Genomic DNA, 26,864 nt, shown 5'->3' with positions numbered 1-26,864 from the left:
CCCCTTCATTCCCTAAGGCCCAGGACCCAGTGGCCTAACTAGTAAGTAGAGGAGTAAAAACTCATTTTATGTTCATTGCTGTGCCATACTGTCTCATGTCTTTCTTGATTCAAATATATTATTTACATGTTATCATATTCACATTATAATAACATGTTTATAGTGTGATTTATTCACACTTCCATATTAACTAATATCTGTATGCATATTGTATTATTAATTAATAGAATTTCGATTAATTAATAATGATAAGACACCTGTATCTATACAAATGTATTAGGATTTATAATCTGTTCCACATACTAGCTGTATTCATTACTCAGTTACTAAAAGTAACTTAGAAACTGAATTAGTAAACCAAGTTTGTGTACAGTGACCATGTAGTCAGAGCAAAAGGAGCTAGATGGTCTCAAAAGATATTTCCCATTGGCCATGATGAAATATTCTAATTTCATTATCGAAAACAACATCCTAGTGACCATATAGTTTTATCTGAAAGTTAGCGTCTCTTGAATAGTACTTGATAAAAAACTGATTTTTACTTGTTGAATCCCTTTTTTCTGAACCCCATAAACAACAAATATGTAAAACAATATAACCTTCAACTGGTTTTCTTAACGTGCTATAAATTCCAGAGGTATAGATTATTCTTTGTTGATAACAGTTTAGGCTGGCTGTTACACTACAAATCCAGAATTATTAATCTCATCATGAAAGTTTTGTAAACCTCATTGATTTAAGGAAATGTTTCTAAAAGGCTTGTCTATAGACTGCAAATCCCATTCATGGTGTGTGGTTTCTTTTGTGTTATGTTGCTTGGGAAGTCAAATTACATTCAGGAGGTTTTCTTGCTAAGCAAGAAAATAGGAGAGATTTATGAGGTTTCCTTCCCCATAAGGAAGTTCTCAAATCCTGTACCAAGTACTCCATAGATCATGGACTCAATGCTTTGGTCTGGAAAGTCCTATTTACTAGGAGGCCAAGACTTTGAGCACAAGCCTGATTACGAATAGTCATCTTCATTTGAGGACTGTCCTCATTCAATGTAATAAAGTTCATCCCCTATAGATTGAAAAATGATGAATATTTTTTTAGCCACCCCAATGCATGATGAAGACCATTCTTTTAATAGGTGCAATGATCTTTGAGAATCGGGAAAGTGCCCTCATTGATGAAATCTCATATCTTGGGAGGATTGCCAATCTAGATTAGGAGCAAAACTCTTAACTTATCCTCTGCCAGGAGCTTCTCATTGATCCTTTCTCAGGCAAGCAGAAATTTTTTGTTTCAGACTCTTCTACAACCTCTTGGTAGTACTGCTTAACCTTATTGCTTCCTTATGACATTCTTTTATCTTTTTCAACTTCAACTTTCTCCTTTAAAAGGATTATGGCTAGATGGAGAGTTTAGACTCATTTCTAGCTGCAGTTTCCTGGGCTCTGGTTTTTACCGCAGGGCTATCATACTGTTTTATGGAGACCTCAAAGATTACAGTCCCCTTGAAGTGTTTACGCTGCTTCCCAGTGCTATCCCAAGTCTACATTCTTTTACTTCAGAAGTGTCATATTTGAGTAATGTTAACATAAACCGAGTCCCTCTTCGTCCTTTACTTTTTACCTAGTTTGTGGTGGGCCATCTGGACTTAGAAACCTCTCTTCTATTTCCTTCAAATACTTTCACAGGTAGCCTCACATAAGAAGAGTTCCCATATTAAGCAAATAGAATCAAGGAAGGGAAGGCAGGATGAGAATTCTTCCCACAAATCTGGCTAGGCAGTTTTCTTCCCCTAGAGTATCTTTGTAAAGCTTAACAGATGTTTAAAAAAAGAAAATTAAAAAAAAAACCCTAAATGAGAAAAGCATAAGACAAAATGGAAAGTTAACCCAGAAAAACAATTTCACTTTTAAATGAGAACTGAACAATGTTAGGAAGTCCTTTTAAAGAATGGCTCAAATTAATTGCTTTTCAAAAGATCAAGTGACAACAGCTGATACCTTGATTACAGGCCATCTATTTCATAAATAGCATCAACTTTACAGTTCTTGTATTTTATTCTAAGGGATTTGGAGTCAGTCAAAACTTTTATGTGGACACATATCCCACTTAACATCCTCATGTGGAATTAAACAGATCATTTAAGGGACAGTTGGTCCCATAGGAAAAAAAAAAAAAAAAAAAGAATCTCGGATGGATTGGCCAAGCTGTTGGATTTTTGTGATCTGGTTATACTGGCCTGATGAAATAACAGTGACTAGGGCAATGTTTTATGGGGTATAGAAGTATAAAACTTGGCTTAAAATGAACTTTTAGCTTTGGGAAGCAAAAGATAAGAATTTCCTTGTTCAGTTTGTATATTTGGAAACATGTCATGTGGCTTAGCTTGTAAACATTTATAGGGTGAGGACACATAAAAGTGTTCTTTATATCATCTACTCTGCTGTGAGTTGTCAAAAATAACCCAGGCCAACCCTTTGGGGCAATCTCTAGCTGTCACTGCTACGGTGCCCTTGTGGTTTCACAGGAAACCACATGCACAGGTGGTATAATAAAATGAGATTTTGTGGCCAATATCTTCTAAGAATGTAAATTCTCAATATGAATATAACATTGGTGAGCAGTGCAGTGTACTGGAAAGAGCACTTGATTTGAAGTCAGATCATCTGGGCCAAAGGAGCCCAGCTTTTCACCTCAATTGTGTGGTCATCTCTCTGCTTCAGTTTCCCCATTCATAATGACAATAACATGGTAATGAGAACATGATCATAATAATATTAGCTCCTTTGTGGTGGGGTGTGAGGCTTAAATGAGGTAATGCATGTAAAGAAGTGTGTCTGTCACCTTAACCACAGAAATGGGGACTAATATTTAGTACTTTTAACATTTTTCATTGGCTGCTGCTCTTAGATCCATCCTTCTGTTTCCTAGGTTGTTAATCCAGTTTTATGAAAAGGAGGTGCCTGCACAAGATGTCATTCCTATTAATAGCCGCTTTAAATGTATACAAGGTACAAGTTTTGATTACTTAGATAGTTTCATAATTTCCCTCTTCAGTCATTATTGTATTATCTGGTATCATATATACTCAAATCCAATCACAATAAGTGTTATAAAACAGCTGGAGAAAGATAAATTATTCAATCCACCATTAGGAGGATATGTGCTTTGAATGGTCCAGGAAAGATTTTAGGTGGATTGAACTCTTTTATATTTTTTAGGATTATTTTTAGCATTCTTTAAAAAAAATTAGTTTAATTTTTTAGGTTATACATGTACATTCATTTGTTTTACATATTTCCATACGAGTCATATTGGGAGAGAAGAATCAGAACAAAAGGAAAAAAATCATGAGAAAAAAAAGGTGAAAATAGTATTGCTTCTATCTGCATTCGGTCTCCATTGTTCACTCTCTGGATGCGGATGGCATTTTCCATCCAAGTTTTATTGGAATTGTCTTGGATCGCTGTATTGCTGAGAGGAGCCAAGTCTATCATAGTTGATCTGGATTAAACTCTTCACATCCTCTTTACATACTTCACTTTGTGACCCATTCTTGTTGGCTCACAGTCTAGGCTTAAGAAAACCAGAGACCAGAGCTTCTCTCTTTGACCTATCCCTTCATTTCACTTCTTATTACCTGCCATTTTCACTTGCAGTGTCCCTCACATTTATCCCCCTTCTCTGTTCCCATTGCCACCACCCTAGTACAAGCCCTTGTAACTGCTTGGCTGGACTAGGACAATTTACTTGCAACAGATTGTTTTCAGGTCCTCCTCCAATCTTTTCCTTCACACCGCAGCTCAACTAATCTTCCTTAGGCTCAGATGTGATCACAACACTCCCATGTGCAGAAATCTTCCATGGTTTCCTTTTGCCTAATGCAGAAAAGTCAAACTCTTTGGCCTGGCATTCAAGGCCTTCCCAAATGTGTCACTCCCTTACCTTTCTAGCCTTAGCTCATGTTACTCTCTCCTGTACACACTCTACGCTTCATTCAATCTGTCCTGTAAGCCTAACCTGTGCTCTCACCTCTATCTGCTTTTGCTCACATTGTTCCTTACGGCTTCTCCAAACATTCCCATCTGCCTTATCATGGAACATGGTGCCTAGTACACAGTAGGAATTAATTAAATGTCTTTTGAATTGAAATGAATGTGGATTAATTCACATGCAAAATGGACCTGCTACACTTACTGATCCAAACCTTAGTTTTTACTCTTGTCTGAAAGTGTCAGCATTTTATGTATCTTTTGCCATTCTCCCTGTCCTGTGAAATTCCAACCTTTGGGTTTTGGGGGGAAGCCCAGCCCAACCAAAATATCTCACAGTCTGTAGTCCATATTGTTAAACCTTAGTTTTGATGAATCCCTGGGAAGTAGATTTCAGGGGGAAAGTGTTTGGACCTCTGCTCTTTTGAATTCCTAGCTAGGGATTGAGAACAGAATGTATGTGTTATTTCATTTCACAGTAGGTGCTAATTCTGTAACCTCAAATTGAATGGAGCTGGGCAATTGAACAGTTGAGGGTGGTTTTATATTGTCTCCTTTGGGCCCACCTGATTTAGCCGGCAAGGAGGAAGCTTAGTGTACCCAGGAATCTTTTAAGACAGGCCTGGCTAGAATAGGTTACTGAACTTTTCCATGAATACTGTTATCAGCATAGCACTGAAGAGATGGGAACTATTTGGCTAGCCAGACATTGTTTTCAACCAGATACCTCCATGCCTTGCTATGTGTATAATTTGGTAAGTTCCATCAATCTTCCAAATGTGAAATATCCTTAGGCTTATGTGCAGCCCCTTAGCTCATTCTGCTGGGGAGTGAGGGGGCCAAAGCGAGCTCTTAGTACTTGCTCTGCTTCCTGAAAACCCTGTGTTCCTCCTACCTCAAAAATCAAAAACCCACCCCCAGTTCTTCAAATCACAGATGTAAGGGAGAATTGCAAATTATTTTAAATTGGGATATTTCAGCATTTTTTTCCTCTGGAATTTAGAAACGATTATCAGTCTACTATTGGGCTTCTTAACCATGGACCCTCAAAACGTCCCAAGAATAGATTTTAGAGAGTCTGGGTCCTTGGAGGGGGAAAAAATTACAGCTTTAATTTGTACCAACTTCCAAGTACAGTTGAGCGTTTCCTTTCATTATGACTTTTAAAAAATGCTTTTTTTTTTTGAAAAGGGGTTTGTAGGCTTCCCCAGACTGCCAAAAGGGTGCAGTAATACATAAAAAGTATTATGAAAAAAGTAACTGAGTCTTATTTTTATAGGGGGTATTTACTTCTTCCATAGCCTATTTACTTTCCAATCCGCATATTATTTATACAGGTTGCACATTGCACAGAGCTAAAATAAGACATTGTGCAGTGCTTGAATTCTTTTTTTTTTGGGGGGGGGAGTGGGGGTTAAATGACTCACCCAGGGTCACACAGCTAGTAAGAAGAGTCTGAGGCTGAATTTGAACTCAGGTTCTGACTACAAAGATGATACTTTATCCTTTGTGCCACCGAACTGACCCACTCATTTCCTCATGGGCTTTTTATTTTTATTGTTTGGCTGTGAGCCCAAATTCATAATTGTTTTAAACCACACTTTCTGAACCTGGAAAGACTCAGTAGCACCCTCTTATCTACCTTAGGGTCTCTTTGTCACAATTCAAAGATCTTTGTTCTGTCCCCTCCTCTCACTGCTCTGCTGATACTGGGAGAGAGACAAAGTTGAGATGACATGAGGTCCCTCTCCTCATGAAACTCACCTTTTCTCCAGGATGATAATGCATCAGTCCAGAGAAAAGAATGAATTAAAAAAGGGCCTGTCGTGCCTGTGCCCAATGCAGCATAAAATACACTAGGGCTAGAGCAGGCAGAAGATTGTATCAGTGAGCAGCAAGAAAGACTTTGGGGGAGAAGATGGGGTAATGATGGACTTGCAAAGCTAGGTAGGAATTCATTGGCCCAAGAGGTCAAGGTGCAGGGAGCACTGGGCAAAGACATGAAGGCAGGAAAGCTGGGGTGGGGTAGGAGAGACCAGCTTGGTTGGTAGCACTTGTAGCAGAAGGAAGTGATCTAAGATGAATATTGCCAAAGTCTGGTGCCACAAGCTAGTGGTGAGCCTTGAATACCAGAAATGGGAACTTTTAACTGTAGTTGTTGGGCAATAGGGAACCACTGTAGGTGTTTTGAAGAGAGAGTGTTGTGCTATTTGCATAAGAATCAAATGGATGCTTTTGCAAGTGATAAAGAACTATGGTAGAGACAATAACAGGAATAGGCTCCCCTGTACTAGAGGGGCCATAATCAGAAGGCTAGGAGAGGGAGGGACCCTAACAGTACAGTTAGAGGAATCAGACACAAGAACACATAGCTATAATCCCCAGTAGAATTCATACACGTATATCTGAAAGAAAGCCAAAGTGAGGGAACAGATAGGTACTATAGCTTCCAAGGCAGGCCAGAGTTTAAGGGGAAGAGAACTTGCCAGAAAGTAGCCAGGACCAAAGAAGAGCCCTGATCCTCCAGAAGGAGCCAGTAACTGACTGGCTGCCTCCTTGAGTGTGCATGGCCCTAAGGTCATAAGTGCTAAACATAGCCAAAAGGCACTAGAAAACCTGCAGATTAACCATGCTCCCAAGTGGCTTGGATCCCTAGGAAGGTCATTCTAGAACACATCTATGCTAGGACCGTAATTTCTGGCTTCTGAGGTCCCTTATTTACCTTTCGTCTATAAATAGAAACCATCAGAAAAACTAGTTTATTAAATCTGGTTATTGGGTTAAGGGGAATAAAATGTATAAATAGAAAACATCAGAAGAACTAGCTTATTAAATCTGGTTATTTTGTTAAGGGGAGTAACATTTTTCTTCATTTGAATTTCTTTTGATTTTATTTCCCCTCCTGTATGAACTTGTGCTCCAGGAGTTTGCCTTGTTTTGAAGATTCCCTTTGGTTATCTGTTCAATTAATTTTTCTCTCAGTTGATCTCTGTGCAGTCTTAGAAGCTTAGATAGATTCTGAAAAGGGTAAGGCTTTTCTGAATGAGTTCAAGACCTAAAAGTGATTATTGAAGGCAGTAATGTTATTTGAGTTGGGTTTGTAATTCTTTTGATGTTTGTAAATTATTTTTCTCTTACTAATTCATGTTTTTTTTTCCCAGAAGCAGATGAAACTTTACTGATTGATATAGCTGCCAACAGTAAGTATTTTCTTGAATAGAATAATCTGGGAAAACAAGCAAGAGTTATTCACTTAATTGAACATTTACTATAAGGAAGGCAGGGAAGGGAAGGGTGCCTCTTAGCTTGTTTTCCATCTTTTTAAGGCACCTGTATAATTAGCAGAAGATCAAATGCAAAAGAAATCTGGTGGTAAGCTAGAATTTTAGTAAAAATGGAAATTGGGCTGCTCGTTGAGATGCCCTCAGGCTACCAGTGCTTGTTGCCTTGAGCCAAATCACTAATTTGAGCTTTCTAACTTTGTTCTGTCTGTATTCTACCTTCTCTCAGCCCCTGGGGGTTTTTTTCCCCTTGACTCATTAGTAGATAATTCTATTTTCCTCTTTATGTTGTCTTTGGGGACTACAAAGTCACTGAAATTCTTGTCTCTGATGGCCCCTTTTCCCATTTTTAAGCCCCCCCCCCTTTCCTCAGGAATTTGTATCTAGGCCAATAGGAGCTTTGTCCATCTCTTTGCTTTCCTTTGGACTTTTCAAGAACACCTTCCTCCTTGATTCCCTCTACTAGGTGTTCTTCACTGTTTACCATTTTTCATTGTAATGTGTTATGAGGAGGAGAAAAATCAACACTTGGGAAGTTGCTGTGGGCCAAGCTGATCTGACCACTGAAGCGGAATCAAATGGGCTGACTGTTCTAACCTCGACAGAGCAGTGCATGACATTGTGCTAAAGGAAATGGGCCATATACATGGTTTGGTTTGGGCACGGTTCCAGCCTGTAGCAGTGTCAGAGTATAAGTTCAGGCAACCACAGCTTCCGTAGGCCCCTTCCAGTTCTGATATTAGGATTTACTTGGCAGTTTGGAGTAGTGTAGCTGCTCTTCCCATCTTTCTGATCTTGTAAGACTTGAGTTAAGTAAACCCAGCTGCTGGCCTCTATTTGCAGATGTCCAGGGGAGAACATAACTTATCCGTGTTCTTAGAGAAGAGGGAAAAGATGAAAAGAGAGCAAAAGCAACAATAGCCTGAATCCTTATCCTTAGCTGGAGCGGTAGCAGCAACAGCAGTAGCAGCTGCTGACCTCTCTGTCAGAATGAGATACTGGTGGCAAGTTATGTTCCTGGTGAGAAAGTAGATAACTGACCCCAAACTGAAAAGTCAAACTCAGCAGCATTAATCCAAAAAATGAGCTTTATTGTATCCTCTCCTCAAGTATAGAAATCAGTTAGCACATTTATTGGCAATGTAGAGGATTGGACTGAGGGGAAATTTAGCAAGAATCATACTTGCATTACAGGAAAATCTAGAGGAAAGCCAGTTTTCTTTTTGATCTCTGACCCAAATATTGCCTGCCCTTCAGGGCACCTAGGGTTTATTGCAAGGTAGCAAAGAGTTGATCTTTTGGGCCCAGCATTTCTTGGGTTTTCTGGTGGTCTTGATTTGCCTCCTTCAGGTGATTTACCATCACAAGGATTTTTGTAGGCATTTGCTCACTGTGAAATCTTTCTCGTGTTCAAAATTAATGGAGGATTGAGGAGAGGACTTTGTTATCAGCAGCTGATTAGCTGAAATGACAGAATTAACTTGTTTGAAAGAAGTTGTCTCTGTAGCATGGGTTTAGGTTGGAACTCTTCCAGATGCTCTCCTGTAAAACACAAGGGTTGGCCTAGATCTTTCAGTTCTCTTTTAGCCTCAGGTTTCTATGATTTTCTATGAGAAAGAAGTAACATGATCTGCAGTGGTGGTTTAGAGATCACTTGAAAGGGCTTATGTTCATCTTGGGTTCTGTGAACCCCCCTGGAGGTTGGATATGGTCTCAGAACCATTAGAAATTTTCTTTGGTTCCTGCTTTGAGATCTCTTTGGTATTGGTGCCACAGGATTTCCTGGCATGCAACTGGAGTCCTCAGTCCAGATGCTATTGTCCGGTGGGATATATGACACTCTCTGAATCAGTCTGGGGCCTTAATCTGAGCCATGTTCAATCAATTTTGTCAAAATATCTTCAGGGGGTTGGGAGTATTTTTTTAAAAATATCTTTCTTATCACAGTCTTATGCTTGTTGACATTTTTTCATAAAGATTTTCTAGGAAAGGAGTGATGATGGACTTAGTTGAGCCCCAAAGCTATTTCTTTCTTTGCCTCCAGGCTGCATCTGATTGCCAGATCTCTCCTCAACCCCTTGCTCCCATCCCCAACCCCCATCTCTTTTCTCTCTATCCTGCAGTTTACTCTATTCTGTGCCCTTGTTATTTATTTATTATTTATGCCTTGCCTGCTCCCAGAAAGGATTTGAGGCAGCCTATGCATCACTCAGTGCCTTTCCCCTGGGTGCCCTCCTTTTAGTTTTATTCTTCTTGCTCAAGCTTTCTTCTGATTCCTTCAAAATAATTTTGAGTGCTCCCAGTGTGTGCTTGCCATGTAGTAAACCTCTTTTTCTTTCTTCTTTTTCTTAACTAAAGCTCACAAATTATGAGCATGAGGGAAAAGAAACTAGCCAGGGTTCATAAATGGGTCACTGCCCTAACAGGACAAGGAAGTCCATTCCGTGCCTGTCATTTTTCCAAGTATTTTACAAGTTGGAATGCTTTGTTACATTTAAAGAAAAGGCCCAGATAGCTCTTCTGCTTGGCTACATTTATTTTTATTTTTATCAAATGACTAAAGGATATTGCTTTTATATTATATTTGGAAGGCAAAATTTTAATAGCCATCATGAATAGTGGTTATGATTACTTATTAATGATTTTCCATTTGGAAGTGGATTAGATAGAATATTTCTGTTTCTTAAAGGCCTAAGACAGCTCTGTATACTTTAAGGTGGCTGTTAAGTTAAATCATATTGCTGGCCTTTTGTCTTCTGGTTTGAAGTTGTAATTAGTGAATAATGATGGGGTCTTACAGCTACTAGACATCTTCACTGGAAACATCTCTTCCCTCTACCCCATCCCCACCTGCAACATCCAACATCATGGATTGACTTTTGACTTTCTTGAAAGTAGATTACTATAGCATGAGGGTACAGTGGGCATTACTACATTAGCTTGCCCATTTTTCTGATCCATCAGCCTTTGGGAAAACTCACTTCTATTCTGGGCTATTCCTATCAACATCTTGGACTGGTTTTTGTGGAAGTTGGTTCTTTAAAACATCAATTTACCTTGTGCATCAGCATAACCAGGCTCTTTTAGATCCACATTCTGGCCCTCTGAATTTCTGGTCCAGCCTTTTCCCTTTCTATTTCTGTAGAAGAGCTTGAGGAAGTGTTAATGTTATAGAAAGAATATTGCCTTTATAATCAAGAAAAAGTCAGTTTAGAGGCCCGGAAATACCTACCTCCCAGGATTATTGGGAGGATCAAATGAGTATACATAAAGGGATTTTCATACCTTGAGGTATTCTGTGGATGTCAGCTATTAAATGATTTTAGTAGTGTTCTGTATTCTTTGTGACCCTCATTCTCCCATTTGTCAAAAAGTTCAGAGTTAAGCTCCTGATCAGTCCTGTTTCCTAGCCTTCTGTTCGCTTCTTTCCAGCTCCCTGCAAAATCCGGGTCCAGGGTGATTGGGGTAGTACTGAACGTTTCTTTGAAATCCCTGATGAAGACCGGTGCCTGACTTTTCTCACAGACATCCTTGCTGCTCAAGATGGTAACTTGATACTTGGTGGTTTGTTTTCCTTTTTTTTTTTCTTTTTTTCTTTTTTTAAATTTTAACTGTGCCTTGAGTAGAAGTAGAATTCTTACATATTGACACACGGTAGAATTTGTCTAGATCATTAAACAGGGCCCTCAGCACTTCAGCCTAGAGGCCCCCATCTTTTCTAGATGAACTTGGGGGGATAGGTTTGGGTATGAGCATTCAAATCTAGAATTACCTTGGGAGGCAAAACTGTCACTGCTTATCATAGACCTACTTTATAGCCAATTTGGATTCCCTGAGTTGACTCCAGGGCCATCAGAGTTGGCTTCAGGGGAAACTGATAGGTTTTTAACTGTTGAGAGCCCTGAGCAAATAGCTTTTTGTCTTTGTAAATTCTACTTGATATTGAGTGATCAGTTTTATGATTCTCTCTGTCTTTCCATCTAGCTTATAAACCTAGTTCAGTTTCTGAAATCAAGGAATCCACCAGCTGGTACCAGAAACTAGAACCTTCAGAAAAAACTGCCAGTGAATCCGATGTTGCAGGTAAGGAAGAAATAATTCTTTCCATGGCTGCTCTGATCATTTGTAGTCATGAGATTTTTATCTGGGCAGATGAGGTGACATGAATAAATGGCAGTGTGGGAGTGCTTTGTCTAGGGGCCCATTTTCCCCTGGTCTGCTTTAGCTTCCCCAAGGTTCCTTGTAGTGTATGGTATCTCTTCAGGCTCCAAGTTAATATGTCTCTACTTCTACTTACTATGTCAACTCTTCCTGATTAATAGATTTACTGCTCCACCCCCCCCCCCAGACTTCCAAGGTAATGTTCTTTCTCCACCCTCCTTGGTATCTTATTTCAGTCTGAAAGTGCTCAAATTTCTAGTCCTCTCCTACCTTACCTGGAAGTTATCTCTTTAGATTTTAACTTTTTTAGGGGAGGGAGCAAAAACCTTGCTAACTAATTCTCCTTGCATTTTCAGGAGTGCTTGGATTTGAAGATAACTTTACCGAAATGAGTTTGGAGAAGAAAAGAAATATACACAACAGGCAGATGAGGACCCGCCGGGAGCCCCCACCACCTCCCGGCCACATAAGCAAATCGTAAGTTCTCTTTGAGAAGTATCTAAGTCCTATATGAGAGACCTCGACCCAAAAACTTGTGTTGTTGATTTCTTTTATTCCCTTGCCAGATTTTTACGTGAAAAGGAAGCTGTAGGCAAAGACCCAAAAATGACTAACACCATGCGGAAGCTGTTTGTGCCCACCCCTCAGTCTGGACAGCGAGAGGGACTCATCAGACATATTCTGGCTAAGCGTGAAAAAGAATATGTGAATATTCAGCCTTTCAGGTTAGCATTCTTTCCCTTCCCTCACTACCCAAAAGAAAGGAAGATAGATGTATCATCTATGGAAGGAGTATGAGTTGCCATCTTTAACCCTTCCTGGATAATTCAGAGAACGATAAGGGGTCAGAATTGGTTAGGGGCCAGTACAGGTAATTGTGGTCTCTTTGACCATCTAGAGAGATTCTACAATCTCCCTTAGAATTTCTAATTACCAATTTATTGCTAAATTCTAATTGTTGAAACAAAAGATTTTATTTCTTTTTGTGGTCACTTCTGAGAATACTGTCTGCCTTTAAAGCCACGACAAGCTCTTTTAGGTTAATAAGAAAAATTTTAAAATAATCTAAACTAAGATTGCTACTCCAACGTTTCCTTTGTTGTTTACTTGTGAAATTATTTTTCAAGAAGGCATTTGGGTAATTAAATATTAAAGACCCTTCCCCTCAGGTCCCCATCATCACAAGATTCTGATTCTGAACTGCCAAAAGTTTTGTTTACTGTGTCCTTGGACAATAAACTTAGTGCTCTATAGTACCTTAGTGTAGGATAGAGTAACTTGGCAAGGAATAGAGTGTATGACCTTAAATGCACGCTGAAGAATTCAACTTTATGGGAATGGCTCTTTATTTTTATTGCTTTTAAAGAGCTTTTGACTACTTGGTCAGAGAAAAGAAGGCACAGTCTCTACCCTCATAAAGCTCATGGGCGGGGAGAGAGATGGGGATAGGATTTGTGTACAAATAATTACAATGTAGAAACTCAGAGTACAAAGAATCTGAGATGCATGGGAGAAAAGGTCAAATTTCTATATCTTACCCTGCTGTATCCTTATGCATACTCTTCCCAGTGTCTGGGAATGTATTCTCTTCTCTAGTCATCTTTAAAATTCAAATTTGAATCCTTCCTCCTATCAAAAGACTTGAATTTCCAACTTTTACCAAAACTGGTAATGGATTCATTTTGAAACCTTTTTTCACTTTACTGTGTGATATCATTGTAAAGAACTTAGCATGACGCCTTGTTACAAAGTGCTATGTAAATACTGATAGTTGTCATCATCTTCCTTATTATTATTTTTATGATTCCGTGTCTTATTCTCTTACTAGATTGTAAGCTCTTTGAGGATAGGGAAATAGCAGTTTGTCTAAACTTTGTATCTTCCCCTCAGCACCTGGCAGACCACTCTGAACACAGTCATATACCAAGTAAACGTTTGTTAGGTTGACTTGTGTTGCAGTGCCATCTTCCTTTCAGTCTTTCTTGAACAATATAATCTAGGGTTCCAGACTGTCCTTTCATATTCCATGCATTCTAGTGAAACTGTTGCCACTGTACTAAGTCATACCCTGTGACCTTTATATCTGTATGTAAACAATTTAGATTATAGGTTTCCCCCTACGGATTCCCCTCTTGGTGTTATTCTGTATAGTAAGGAGGCAGCATGGCGTAGTGGTTAGAGACCTATCCTGAAAGTCAGGTAGGCCTTGATTTTCCCATTCCTCTCTCTGATACATAATATAGCTGTATGACCATGAATAAGTCACTTAACTTCAAAAGGCCTCAAAGCTACTCTCTAAGATGAGAAACCCTAAATGAGTCACTAATTTGTGTGATGGAAAGTTTGTCTACTGGGACCTTCCCCACATTGATGAAATCACACGTCTGTACAGTTCCATGGTAATCTGGAAACAAAGTTGGCAGACTTGACTTAAGCTTCCAATAAAGTGCTATCTTCCCACCTCTCTTGGCCTCCCATTAAAAATCCTAGAGTCTGAGTATGAATGAAAAGAATTTTGCTGTCTCTAGGTTATTCCCATCAAATAGCTGCCTAGTTACTCTAGATGTAAGAGTTGGGAATGATAAATAAATAAATAAATTGGTGTATTCGGTTAGCTTCATGACTGGGCAAGATTCTTCCCTTTACTGAACCTCAGTTTCTTCTGTAAAATGGGGATAATCATTCTTGTGTTGTGAAGTGAGTGCTTTGTATTATTAGCACTTTTAAAGTGCTAGAAAAAAATGTGAGCTATTATAATGCTCATTTTGGTAGATTTTCCTAAGGAAATATGGCTCCTAAGGAAAGTAAGTCTAGTGTTTTTATGGGTTCTGGAACAGGGGTGTCTGCTTGCATGTCTGGGCAGATCCTGTTTCCAGTAGCTTATTTTTCTCTCGATTGCCACAACCTTCCAATATGGATAATATAAAGAAATACTTTATAGTGGGTTATATTTGGATTTGTGTGTGTATGTGTGTGTGTTTATTAAATAATTTGTTTTGGTCATTGATATGTGCCAGATTCTTTATTGGAACATGGAATGTGAATGGTCAGTCTCCAGACAGTGCTTTGGAACCGTGGCTCAACTGTGATACTGATCCTCCAGATATTTACTGCCTTGGGTAAGGAATTCTGTTGTCATTTTTCTTTGCCTATTTGCTTGAGGCCATTCTGCCGCTCTCCTTGGTTTTCTTTCTTTGGAAAAATCTTTTTAATTCTATGAAAACCAGCATTATGAATTGACTTATGATGACACATGACATATGTAGTCTATATGACTACAGACAGACTGGTAGTATATACAACATAAGGAAACATCTTAGACAATTCCATTAAAAAAAAAATCACATTTTGAGGGTAGATTTTCAAATTTTAAACTTAGTAACCATTGGCAAATCAAATTTTAGAAATGACTATAAAACATAAAACCAGTCATTCAAATGAGTTATATTTTATGTATGATTATTATGACAGTTTAAAGAATGCCTTGCTTCTATGTCCCCTTCTGTTTTCTTTTTCCCTCGCTGTGAGTTTCATTGCTGCTTTTTATGTAACTGATATTTGTAAATGGATTGGTCTGATTCTGCCTTCTTTATGTCTTCATGTAAGTCTTTTCATATTTCTTTGTATTATTTGTATTTGACATAGTAATAACATTCTGCTTTATTCTGCACCACTGTTTATTCAGCCATTCACCAATCATTGACTCATGTTATTTATAAGTTTTTGCTATTAAAATGAAGTTTCCATGAATATTTTATATAGATTTTCCCCCCAAATCTTTAAGAATCAAATTGGAGATAATTTTGTAGCAACATTTAGATCTCATAACTAAACTCTCTTCCTCCTTTTCTGGATTCAACATTCAATGAATATTTTTATATGGTTTCTATAAATAAAATGTTATAGATTTTTCAAAAAAGAAAGGTCCATGTCATCACTGGACACTGGGGTGACTAGTACAGTTGTAGGAAAGTTCTAATTGTTTTTCTCTTCCCTTTTTTCATCTTGTATTTCTAGACTTGAAAGAGTGAGCTAGAAATAGCCAAAGCAGTATGTATTAATCTCTATCTATATCTCCTTCTTACTAGATTTCAAGAACTGGATTTAAGCACTGAAGCTTTCTTTTACTTTGAGTCTACCAAGGAGCAGGAGTGGCTGACATCTGTGGACAGAGCCTTACACTACAAATCCAAATATAAGAAAGTAAGTCCAGCTGAATTTTCATCTTTAGCATGGGATTTATAAGCATCCATAACTTGCTGTAATAGGATAGCTGAAACTGAATTTGTTCCAGCCTGGAATAATACCAAACTGATTCAGTCCACCCAATACCTGGGTAAAAAATGCCCCAAGGCTAAAATTGTTCTTAGATAATGTGGTCAGACTTGGATATTTTACTCAGAAGATCCCAGAATCCCCAAGTTGGCCCTCCAAATCGAAGGCTCCCCTACAGAGGCTATCAGGTCTCTGAACCTGAACAAGAATTACTGCTAGTGAAGAGAACCTCACTACCTTCTAAGGCAGCCCATTATACTTTTATCTTTTATAGTTCTATCTTAATTTTTTTTTTCTGTCAGAATTTTCTCTTCATTTCTCTTTTGAAATGTGTTTCTAGTTTTTAAATTTTTAAATTAAGTGCTACTCTAGAGAGATTTGCAGTTGTAGAATGGCAAGTTTGGAATTGAATTTAGGTTTTCTTGAAAGTATTTTGATCACTATATTTCAGTATACTCTATTTCCTTTGTAGTCCTGTGTATTTTATTTTATGCTTTTAAAAAGCTTTTCTTTGAGAAAAGGGGCCCTAGCACCCAAAAAAGGTTTAAAAGCCTTCTGCTAAGGGCTTTAGTCTATATTACAGAATTATTCTTTTCATGTGGAGGTTTCTCTTCTTTTTCTTTTATCTCCTACTATTTCCTCAGTGCATTAGGACCTCTTTTTTGTTGACTCATTTCTCAATTCCCATCATCTTCCTTGTGAGGATTTCTTCAGTGCTGTCCCCTTTTTTTGTCATAGTGATTATATTTTGGTAGCTTTCTTGCTTTTCTTGAGGTAATGAAGTATCTTAGGACTTTGCTATAACTGCTGACCCAGTCATCTGGCCAGAACTTCAGCTAGGATTTTCAGGAATGTTTTTCTTTGATATTGAACAAAAATGTATCTTTCCAAAACTTTTGTCCATAGCTCTTCCTTTTGCACTTTGAAACCAAGCAGAATAATTCTAATCCACTTTCACATGACAGCAGTTTAAATACTTGAAAATGGCTTTCGTGGACCTTCCCTCCTTCCTACCCTCACAACTTGACTTGCTTTTCCGAACTTAATTGTCCTCATCTCTTTCAACCAGGCTTCATGGGGCTTGAGCTCAAAGCCCTCTAGCATCTCAGTTGTCCTTTTCTGTGTGCTCTCTAGTTTATTTGTGTGCATCCTAAAATGTAGCCCCTAGAGCTAAATACTGTATTCTGTATTAAGTCTAATCAAAGTAGAGTGGTTGCTAAGGTGCCTTCTGGTGCTAAAATTCTATAAACCAGTGAGTTATTGGGGGGTGGGAAGAACATTGCATTAGGGTTCAGAAATCCAAGGTTCAGGCCCCAGCTTTACTACTTACTACCAGTTTATCCTTAACCACAAGTCACTTCTCCTTTCTGGGCCTTAGTTTCTCCGTCTGTAAAATGAGAAGTTGCAAGTGGATTCCAGCTTCTTAAACTGAGTTGCAACCTCATGGGGTCTCATAAATGAAAGTGGGAGTTGTAAATTTATGATTTATTATCACTGTTTGATTTGTGTATCTATTTTATATGCCTGGGGTTATGCAAAAATTTCTCATCAAAAAGAGGTCATGAGTGGAAAGTTTAAGAAGCCCTGAACTAGATGATCTCTACTCTATGGGCCTTTTCAACTCTTCTTATGCTCTCAAAAGGAGCAGTGAGTGATACTCTTTGGCAAAGTGGGGTAGCTTGTTGAACTTTAGAAGACTTGTAGGACAAAGGTTGCTTGCTAAGTAAAGCAATAACTTTACTCACCGATCTTTCACCTTGCTTCTGCGAGAAGCTAGCCTGTCCATAGAAATTTTTCTACTTCTTTTGAAGACTCCCATTGGGCATCAATCACTTGGAGGTTTTGAGTTATTTCATTTTCATGTTTTCCTTCTTTCTGACATGTCCCCAGGCTCTCTGTATTTCAGCCACATCTGTAGTTCTGTAATTAAATGATTAAAGTAATAAGCTTTGTTATATAGGATGGCTGTGCAAAAAGGGGAGGAAGGAATGCTGGAAGAAGTTTAGGTAATGTAAAAACAATAAAATAATTCAGTAATGAATTTAGTAAACTATGAATTACTGGATTAAATTTAAATAATAAATAAAGCAGTAACATTTATTTTTTTTATGATAGCTTTTAATTTACAAGATCTATGCATAGATTTTTTTTGCATTGACAATTGCAAAACCTTTTGTTCCAACTTTTCTCCTCCTTCCCCCAGATGGCAGGTTGACCAATACATGTTAAATATGTTAAAGTATAAGTTAAATACAATATATGTATACAATTAACATTTATTTTTAAGAAATAAAACAAGATAATAATAAAAGGATTGGGCCATTTCATGGATAGAATGGTTTTAGGGGAAAAACTGAAAATGCAACACAGGCATTTAGAGAGGGGTAGGAGGGCTCATAGTTCTGAAAACTACTTACATGGGGAATGGGTTAAAGTGGGAACAATACATATATACACCTTGAAGGATATAGCATCCAAAATCTATAAAGAAATAAGGGGAGAGGGAGCAGGATAAGGTGTGAGGGTTATAGAAGGATGTGTAGATTTATGGCAGTGGAACAAGGGTGTATAAGATTAATGGGAATGAGATAAAGGATAAAGTGGGTTATTGGAAGGTAGGTAGAGTTATAGCAGTGGGAATAAGGTGTGTAGATTAATGGATAAGGGATAAAGAGGGAGGAACAGAGTTGGGGGAGAAGATAAGGGAGGGATACATGGGTGCAGGTAATTTAATAGCAAGGCAAGTTAAAGAGTACAATTAAAATAGAAGAGTTTTAACAGGGATCAGAAATGAGAGATATATACAAAAATAACAACAATGATCAGGAGTAGAATTTATTAGAAAAAAAAGGTAGTTATCACCAATCTCAGACCAACTCAGACTTTAAAAAGATTTTAGTCAAGAGAAATCTACATTATATGTCCGCCATGTTAATATTGTTTTAGATATACACATATGTACATGTGTATGTGTGTGGGGGGGTGTTTATGTGTGTGTGTATACATACATACACAAGTATATCCACGTTTAACTGTAGCTTCCTTGGGAAAGATGGGAAGGAGGAAAGGGGAAAAAAAGGAGAAAGTGAAAATACAGATCAGAGAACAAAAGGAAACCTACAAGGAAGCAAGAAAAGATGGACAGTCATGAATATAATCTCTTCTATTATGTATGCTTTCTTGAAGTGGAAGTTTATTGTCATATATTTCAAATACTCTGATGGGCACATGACAATTTTTCTTTCTGTTTGTTTCTATTTTGGGTTTTGTTACTTTGCATTTAAATTTTAAATAAATACATTTAAAAAGAAAGGAACTAAAATGGTACAGTAAAAAAGAGTTTTGGCCAGGAGAAGATCAGCCTCTTTTCAGTATTCTCTTGTTCTAGCTGAATTTCACTCTTGTTCTTTCATCTATGAGGCTAGATCTTCCTCTGTATTAGATGCTCTTCATGAGCTGCTGTCTTCTCCCCCAAAAAACAAACAAATAAACCAAATAAACCCAAACACTTGTCCTCAGGAGGTTGACAGTAACGAAGCGCCTGTGCTTGACAGCTCTCTAGCTTGGTGCAGGCCTTGCCCAAGCTTGCAGTCCTTTGATGTAACTTTCAGAAGCCATGGGGCACTTGAGAAAGAAATATTTTGTTTACTCCAGGTGTTTACATTCTCATTTTCTAGTGGACTCTTTTTAAAAATAGCTTTTTATTTGTATTTCCAAACACATGCAAACATAGTTTTCAACTTTTGTAAAATCTTGTGTTCCAAATTTTTTCTTCTTCCCATAAATAGCAAGCAATCCAATATAGGTTAAACATGTGCAGTTCTTATAAACATATTACCATATTTGTCATGCTACGCAAGAAAAATGAGATCAAAAGGTAGGGGAAAAAAACAACAAAAAAGTTGAAACTGCTCTGCTTTAATCCACATTCAGTCTCTATAGTTCTCTCTCTGGATATAGATGGCGCTTTCCATCACAAGTCTATTGGAATTGAATCACCCCTCAATGGACTCTTTTTATTTATTTTTATCCATTTTCAAAATTTTATTTATTTAATATTTTCCCCCAGTTACTTTCAAAACATTTTTTTAACATTTGTTTTTAAAGTTTTTGAGTTCTAGGTTCTCTCCCTTATCCTCACCCACAATTAAGTAACCACATGTGAAGTTGTGCAAAACATTTCCATAAAAGTCAAGTTATGAAAGAAAACATAGCTCTCTTACTCTACTGAAAATAAAAACTGAAGAAAAATTAAGTTAAAAGAAAAAGAGAGAATGCTTCAATCTGTATTTAGATACAATCAATTCCTTCTCTGGGTATGGATAAGATTTTTCATAAGTCCTTCAGAGTAGTCAAGGATGAGTACAGGAGTATAAGGAATACAATCGTACTCCTTACAACAGCAAAATCATTTATAGCTGGTCATCCCAGAAGCCAATAGTTTTCAGGGTTCAGGTTTAGGAATCAGTTTCTTGATAAAATTTACTTTGAAATATTATAGATATTGGAAATAGGCAGTATGGTGTTGTAATTCTCAAGTCTTAGTAAGAATGATGATTATATTTGTTCAGGTCTCAAGTACTTAGCTGGCTCTTTATTAGTTATTCTGGGCAAGTTAACTTCTGACCTTCAATTTCCTTATACTTGAGAGACAGAATAGAAGTAGATAGAGGACCAACCTTGAAGTCAGAAAGACCTGGCTCTTCTCATCTGGAAATGAAGTGCTGAGCTCTAAATCTCATGATCTTGACATAAGCCCTCTTCTAACATACTATAGAGTTGTGACCTTAAACAAGTGACTTTATTGCTTAGTTCACAAGACCAGACGTTAGAGTTGGGTGACTGATCTGCATCAGCTTCAGGGAACATACTACAGGGCATATATTCTTTACTTGACAGAGTTGCTGGGAAGAGAGTGTTTTGTAGATCTTAAAGTGCTCTATATATTTCAAGTAATCTTAACAATCTTAACAATCATTATTTCTGCTAACCTCTTAAATATTCCTTTCCATTCTTAGGTTCAGTTGGTCCGCCTGGTTGGGATGATGCTGCTTATATTTGCCAAAAAGGACCAATGTAAATTTCTCCATGATATTGTGACAGAAACTGTGGGAACAGGACTCATGGGAAAAATGGTAAGTTGCATCAGGTTGTGTTTATGTTGAAATACCTTTGCTCTCTTGGTTTTTGTGACAGTTGTCAATCATTGCTCTTCTCACTAGGGTAACAAAGGAGCTGTTGCTGTGAGATTTTTGTTCCACAACACTACATTTTGCATTGTTAATTCCCATCTGGCTGCCCATGTGGAAGATTTTGAACGTCGAAATCAGGATTATAAAGACATCTGTTCCCGAATGACTTTCTTGGTCCCAAATCAGGGCCAACTAAACATCATGAAGCATGAGTGAGTACCTAGCTGTGCTTTAACTTTCCAGGGGCATGATGGGATCAGTTGGAAAGGTTGCTATAAAGGAGGGGTCTTGTCATTTGACAAGATGGATCAAAAGAAGAAGGAAGTCTCTTTAAGAGTAGTGGTCTCCTAGGATCTTAGGCTTAGACCTGGAAATCTTCTTCGAGGTCACAGAATTATAAATCTAAAGTTGAAAGGGCCAATATTTGAACTCAGAGGCCTTGACTCCATACCTAGGACTTTTTACAGAGTTTTGGGATTCTTACAAGGGTTTTCTATGTTTGTTATTCATGGGAGCTCAGGATCTGTTGGGGGATTTAGTTCCAGGAATGAGGGGACAGTGAAATCTTAGGGGTGGGCATTTAAAATGGATAGAAATCGATCATTTTGAAAGGCTTTAACTAAATATGGAGGATTTTTTGGAGTAGGGGGAAGGAAATGTGAATCATTGATATAGTTGAGGGCTTAATATATAGGTGAAGGTTAGTAATAGGCAGAAATCAATCATCAGTGGAACAATTAGGAAATGAATGGTTGTGTGTGACTGATGTGTAATTGAGAATTGGGAGCTGTGAGGTGAATTGAGCAGCCAGCTAAGCTGTCAGATGAGTTCAGAGATCTGGGAATATAAGGATCAACATCACATGAAATTAGGGGTGGTGAATTGGACACATCGCCAGCCCAGCCAGGAGAACCCGAGTTCAATTCCAGGTACAGATACTTTACGCTTAAAGGCTGTGTGACCCTGGATAAATTACTGAACGTTGATTGCCTTGCCAAAAAACAATGTAGATGTAGTGAAATGCAGAAGGGGTTAATGGTAGGTAAGAATAATGATTATATTTGCTCATATCCAGACTGAACCAGTGATGAGAATTTAGAGTCCGTTGATTTGCTCTGGATTCTGCCCATTTGAAAATACAACTTTGATCAGCCAAATGCTCCTTCATACTGTGTGATGGGGGCAAAACACTTGGGGTCTCTGGGCATTGGTTATCACAGCTCTAAATTAAGGACCAAATGATCTCAGAGGTTCCTTCCACCTATTAGGTTATCCTAAATAACCACTTGGAGGTAGAACTTGAGTCAGACAATTGATGACCAAAAGTCCTCAGGCTCCTTAACATTCAGGTACAGATAGTTTTGGGTGCCCCATGGGGCTCCTATCATAGCAGCCCATTATGGGACTTACTGTGAAGGTCTGGAGTCCTCAGTCCACATAGCATGACAGACTACTGTCTCCCATGCCAGAAGTATGACACCCAACTAGAATGTGCCAGTGAAAGTCACGGCCCTTGGGCTAAGTTGGGACTTGAGAGTAGGCGTCCCCACCCCTGGAAAGCCCTGACACTGCTTGTTCTGCTGAAGGGAAAGGGAAAGCTCTTACAGCAAACTTCTAGTTTTCCCTCTCTTGAGGGCCTGGCAGAAGTTTGAAATGGTCCAAGAAAATCTGTCTCATATTTTAGACTTCTCCTTCCTTGGAGTCTGAATCTCCTGCACTTCTGGATTTTTTGCTTCATCAGATTTGGATAGGAGAGAGGGAGTTATGAGAGTGGAGTTAGGGGTGGCAGGGAGGACCCTGCTTTCTCTGTAATGTTGCAGCTATTTGTCTTTCACGGGTGTGGATTTTTATTTCTGGAGGGATTTGCAAGGCAGAGCCTGTGGGCCAAAAGATGCTAGATGAATCACGTTGTATCAGCATCCTCCCCTCCTTCCATTAGTGCCTTCAGGGAGATGTTTTGGCCGAAGTATGCTAAGTTTGGCTGTTCATTCCTGGTTTTTCTCTTGTGTCTGTCTTTCCCTTCAGCGTTGTCATTTGGTTGGGAGATTTGAACTACAGACTGTGCATGCCTGATGCCAATGAAGTGAAAATGCTAATTAACAGAAACGAACTTCAGAAGCTCTTGAAGCTGGACCAGGTGAGAAAATGTATCCCATTTCCATTCCACAACTGTTCTCTGAGATCAGCTCTAGGGTGGCAGGGAAGAGAGTGACTAATTAGGGAAGGGCCTGGTGACTTTCCAAGTTGGGAAAGTGAGTGGAGGGCCTGCTTTGGGAGTCCTGGACTTGGGAAGAGTATGTGTAATCATTGTGAAAACAGCTGTGTGTCCAGTCATTCCGCACATATGGATTGTGGCTCCACCCCCGGCTTTCTTCTAACACATGGATGCTGGGAAGTACGACGTATTAAGCATTAGATAACATCTCTCATCTCGAGGAATTTCTATTCTAACTGGTCAGACAAATACAAGAGAAATTAGACAAGTGATGGACCAGAGTATGGGGAGGGCTAATTGGGAAAGAGGCCAGCCTTGAGGCTAGATTTAAAGGAGGCGGAGAGGCGTGGTTGGACTATGGGAAGAGGTAGGACTATTCCATGATGATTTAGCAGGCTGAGAAACTGCTCGGGAAGTGGGAGGGAAGAGCCGAGTGTGACGATTGGTGGGAAGTACAGGAGGACAGTCTGCCTAGGCCAAATGATGGAGGCTGATGTGCTGTGGGAAATGAGACAAGCCTGGGGAGGGGGGAGAGTAGCAGTGGAGAGATGTAAAGACTTTGAAACCGATGTTGAAATTTCTCTGTAAAACTCAATGTTAGGGGAGCTTGACATTTATTCCTTTTTTCCCCCCACTGGCAATGAATTTGTCTTCGAGTCCTCCATGTAACTTGAGGATTTCTCCGAGTTGATTCCTTGTAAAAAGGTGCTGAGCACAGTGCCTGGCATATAGTAGATACTATATTTAATCCCCTTTCCCTTAGAGTGGGAGCACACACTTGGAAATTCCCAGAGTGCTCTTGTGGGCAGGAACAAAACTAAGAGTCAAGAGATCTAGCTTCGGAGCTGAGCTTGGCCTTAGCTTGGTGGGAAGCTTTGAGCATGTCACTTAATTCAGTTCACCCAAACATTTATTAAGTGCTCTGTCTGTGCTGTGAGCCAGGGATCCCAAACTACAAACCAGTCCCTGTTATGAGGGCACTTCCATTTTTTGGATGTGAAGCCCCAAGCAAGCAGATAGTTTGAGGATAGAGAGAGAGAGCTTGGTCTTATCAGAAGTGAACTAAGGGTTCTAAGAATTAAGGAGCAAGTCCATTGCAGGCATGGGGAAGAGACTACAGCGCTAGAGAGGCAAGAGATGAAGTGCCAAATTTAGTAAAAAGCAAGCAGGCTAGTTTGATTGAAAGCTAGAATATGTAGGTAATAAGCCTGGAAAAGGGGGACTGGAGCCACATTATGAAAGAACGAGGAATGAATGCCAGTATCGGGTGTTTTATGTTTTATCCTAGAGGAAATAGTGAGCCACTGAAGTTTCCTGCACAGGGGTATAACATACTGAAACCTTTGGTATGGGAAAATTATTTTGGTAGCTTTGTGGACGATTCCCTGGATAGGGGAGGGATGTGAGGCAGAGAGAATAACTAGAATGATCTTGTGGTAGTCCAGTAGTGATGGGAACCCCAAATTAAGAGGGTGGTTGTGAGCATAGAAAGAAGGGACAGATGTTTCAGAGAGAGAACTGATAAGAGTTGGCAGCTGATTAGATAAGAGGGTGAGGGACCAAAAAATGTCAAGGACTGTGCCAAAGCTGCAAAGCTGGTGACAGAGAGAATAGTGGTACCCTTAACAGAAATGGGGACTTTTGGAGAAGGCATGGTTTTAAGGGGGGGAGACCATGACATGTCCATTTTGGACATGTTGCTTTTAGGTACCACTGATGTGACTTCCAAGGGAGTTGCTGACAGGAATAGAGCTCAGGGGAAAGACTAAGACTGCAGCTATCAGTTTGAGAGGAGTCAGTGGGATTTCTGAGAAGGAAAGACAATTCAGATTGGAGCCTTGAGGGACACAGAAGCTTAAGAGGAGAACCGACAGAGCAGTGTCACTGAAACTTAGTGGAGGGTTAATGTCAGGTGCTCCAGAAAGGGAAAGAAAGCACACGAAGAGAAAGGGAAGCCAGTTAACGTGGGAGGGCTAGAAGGCAGATGGCAAGATGTGGGGCTTGATCAATGAGGGAAGAATAACTAGACTTGGGGAACTAGCAGACTTCCATTTGAGGTTATTGTAGTGTCACTTCAGTTGTATCCAACTGCTTGTGACCCCAGTTGAGGTTTTCTTCACAAAGAGACTGCAGTGGTCTGCCATTTTCTTCTCCAGTTCATTTTAAAGATGAGAAATCTGAGGCAAATGGAATTAAGGGACCTGTCCAAGGTCATACCACTAGTCAGTGTCTGAGGCCAGATTTAACTCGGTCTTCCTTACTCCAGGCCCAGTAGGGGGATCAGACAATATAAATTTGTAGCATTTTCAGTGTCAGTGTTCAGTAGCACCTGAACAGGAGTGGAAAAGGTGAGTGGGGGTGGTGGTAATCAGGCTTGAGGTTTAGGGAAGTTTGAAGAGCAGTAGTATATATGGGGGTAAGGTATTTAAAGGCCGAACACAGGGTAGAACTGAGTTATCTATCAACAGGGTTGGGACTGCAAAGGAAGCAAAGTCAGGCCAGATTTGTGCCTAGAAATTGGTGAACAATGTAAGCTCGTTATAAGTAGGGATTATTCCATTCTGTGTACCTCTATCCCCAGAGCTTACAAAGTCAACAAGGCACTGTGCTGAGCACCAGGGCTACAAAGAAATGCAAAAACAGTCCCTTTTTAAAATTGTATTTTATTTTTCCAAATACATGTCAATATTGTTTTCAGCATTCATTTTTGTAAGGCTTTGTGTTCCAAATTTTTCTCCTCTCCATTGCCTCCCCCTCCCAAAGATACCAAGTAATCTGATAGAGAAAATAGTCCCTTTTTCTTTCTTTTTTTTTATTCATTTTTCCAAATTATCCCCTCCCTCCCTCTGAAAATAGTCCCTTTTTCTTTCTTTTTTTTTATTCATTTTTCCAAATTATCCCCTCCCTCCCTCTGAAAATAGTCCCTTTTTCAAGGAGCTCACAGTCTAATGGAGGAGACAATGTGTGAGCACCTGTGTACAAACAAGCTCCTTGGAGGAAATATTCAGGAAAATCAATAGTGGGGAAGGCACAATTAAGGGGCATGGGGAAAGACTTCGTGCAGAAGGTGAGACTTTAGTTGAAAGCTGAAGACGAAGTGGAGATGAGGCGGGTTTCTTGAAGGTGGGAATTTGGGTTCAACTGGCAGAAAGCCAGGAAACCAGGCCAAAGAGACAAGGGAGGGAAAGTATTTCAGTCACAGAAAGTAGCCAGTGAAAAAGTCTGGGGTAGGGAGATGTAGGAAGAAGAACCAGAGAGGCCAGTCTCTGCATCATAGAATATGCATAGGAAAGTGGGATGTAAGAAGACTCTGAGGGGGTCAAAGTTAGGAAGTCCTATTCCTATTAAAAGGAATTTATGTTACAAAGGGATTGAAAAGACAGAAGATTTTATATTTGATTCTGAAGGTGATAGGATATTTTATTAAGTAGGAAAGTGACATGGTCAGACCTATGCTTTAGGATGATCATTTTTGGCAGCTAAGTGGAGGATGGACTGGAAGGGGGGGGATACTAACCGAAAAGATATGGAACTGGTCCAGGAGCAAGGTAATGAAGGCCTGCCCTGGGTGGTAACAGTGTCAGAGGAGAGAAGCGGGGTAGAGAGATCTAGGTCATGAGTTTGAGGGTGATTTGAAGGATGGGAGGAGGGAGGAGGATTTGAGGGAAAAGGTAATGAGCTCAGTTTTAAACATGTTGAGATTGCTTAGGGGACATCCATTACGAGATGGCGGGTAGGCAGTTGGAGGTGAAAC

General features: G+C 39.2%; 1 protein-coding gene across 2 annotated transcripts in view; it reads left to right on the top strand.

Annotated features, from left to right (window-relative positions):
* Positions 1–26,864, top strand: part of OCRL (OCRL inositol polyphosphate-5-phosphatase) — a 56,020-nt gene that overhangs the window by 5,440 nt on the left and 23,716 nt on the right. Inside the window, exons 3-13 of one of the 2 annotated variants that reach the window (XM_074278277.1) lie at positions 2,926–3,005; positions 7,148–7,186; positions 10,700–10,813; positions 11,252–11,350; positions 11,785–11,905; positions 11,995–12,153; positions 14,446–14,547; positions 15,517–15,631; positions 20,722–20,838; positions 20,926–21,107; positions 22,921–23,032. In XM_074278277.1, the coding sequence (XP_074134378.1) occupies positions 2,926–3,005; positions 7,148–7,186; positions 10,700–10,813; positions 11,252–11,350; positions 11,785–11,905; positions 11,995–12,153; positions 14,446–14,547; positions 15,517–15,631; positions 20,722–20,838; positions 20,926–21,107; positions 22,921–23,032 (1,240 nt within the window). The remainder of the gene's footprint in view (positions 1–2,925; positions 3,006–7,147; positions 7,187–10,699; positions 10,814–11,251; positions 11,351–11,784; positions 11,906–11,994; positions 12,154–14,445; positions 14,548–15,516; positions 15,632–20,721; positions 20,839–20,925; positions 21,108–22,920; positions 23,033–26,864) is intronic. The other variant, XM_074278276.1, reaches the window with a different exon arrangement.

The sequence above is a fragment of the Sminthopsis crassicaudata genome, chromosome X, assembly GCF_048593235.1.
Source record: "Sminthopsis crassicaudata isolate SCR6 chromosome X, ASM4859323v1, whole genome shotgun sequence".
NCBI lineage: Eukaryota > Metazoa > Chordata > Mammalia > Dasyuromorphia > Dasyuridae > Sminthopsis > Sminthopsis crassicaudata.
Note: the sequence above shows the minus strand (reverse complement) of the source record. Positions and strands in the feature narration are given on the sequence as shown.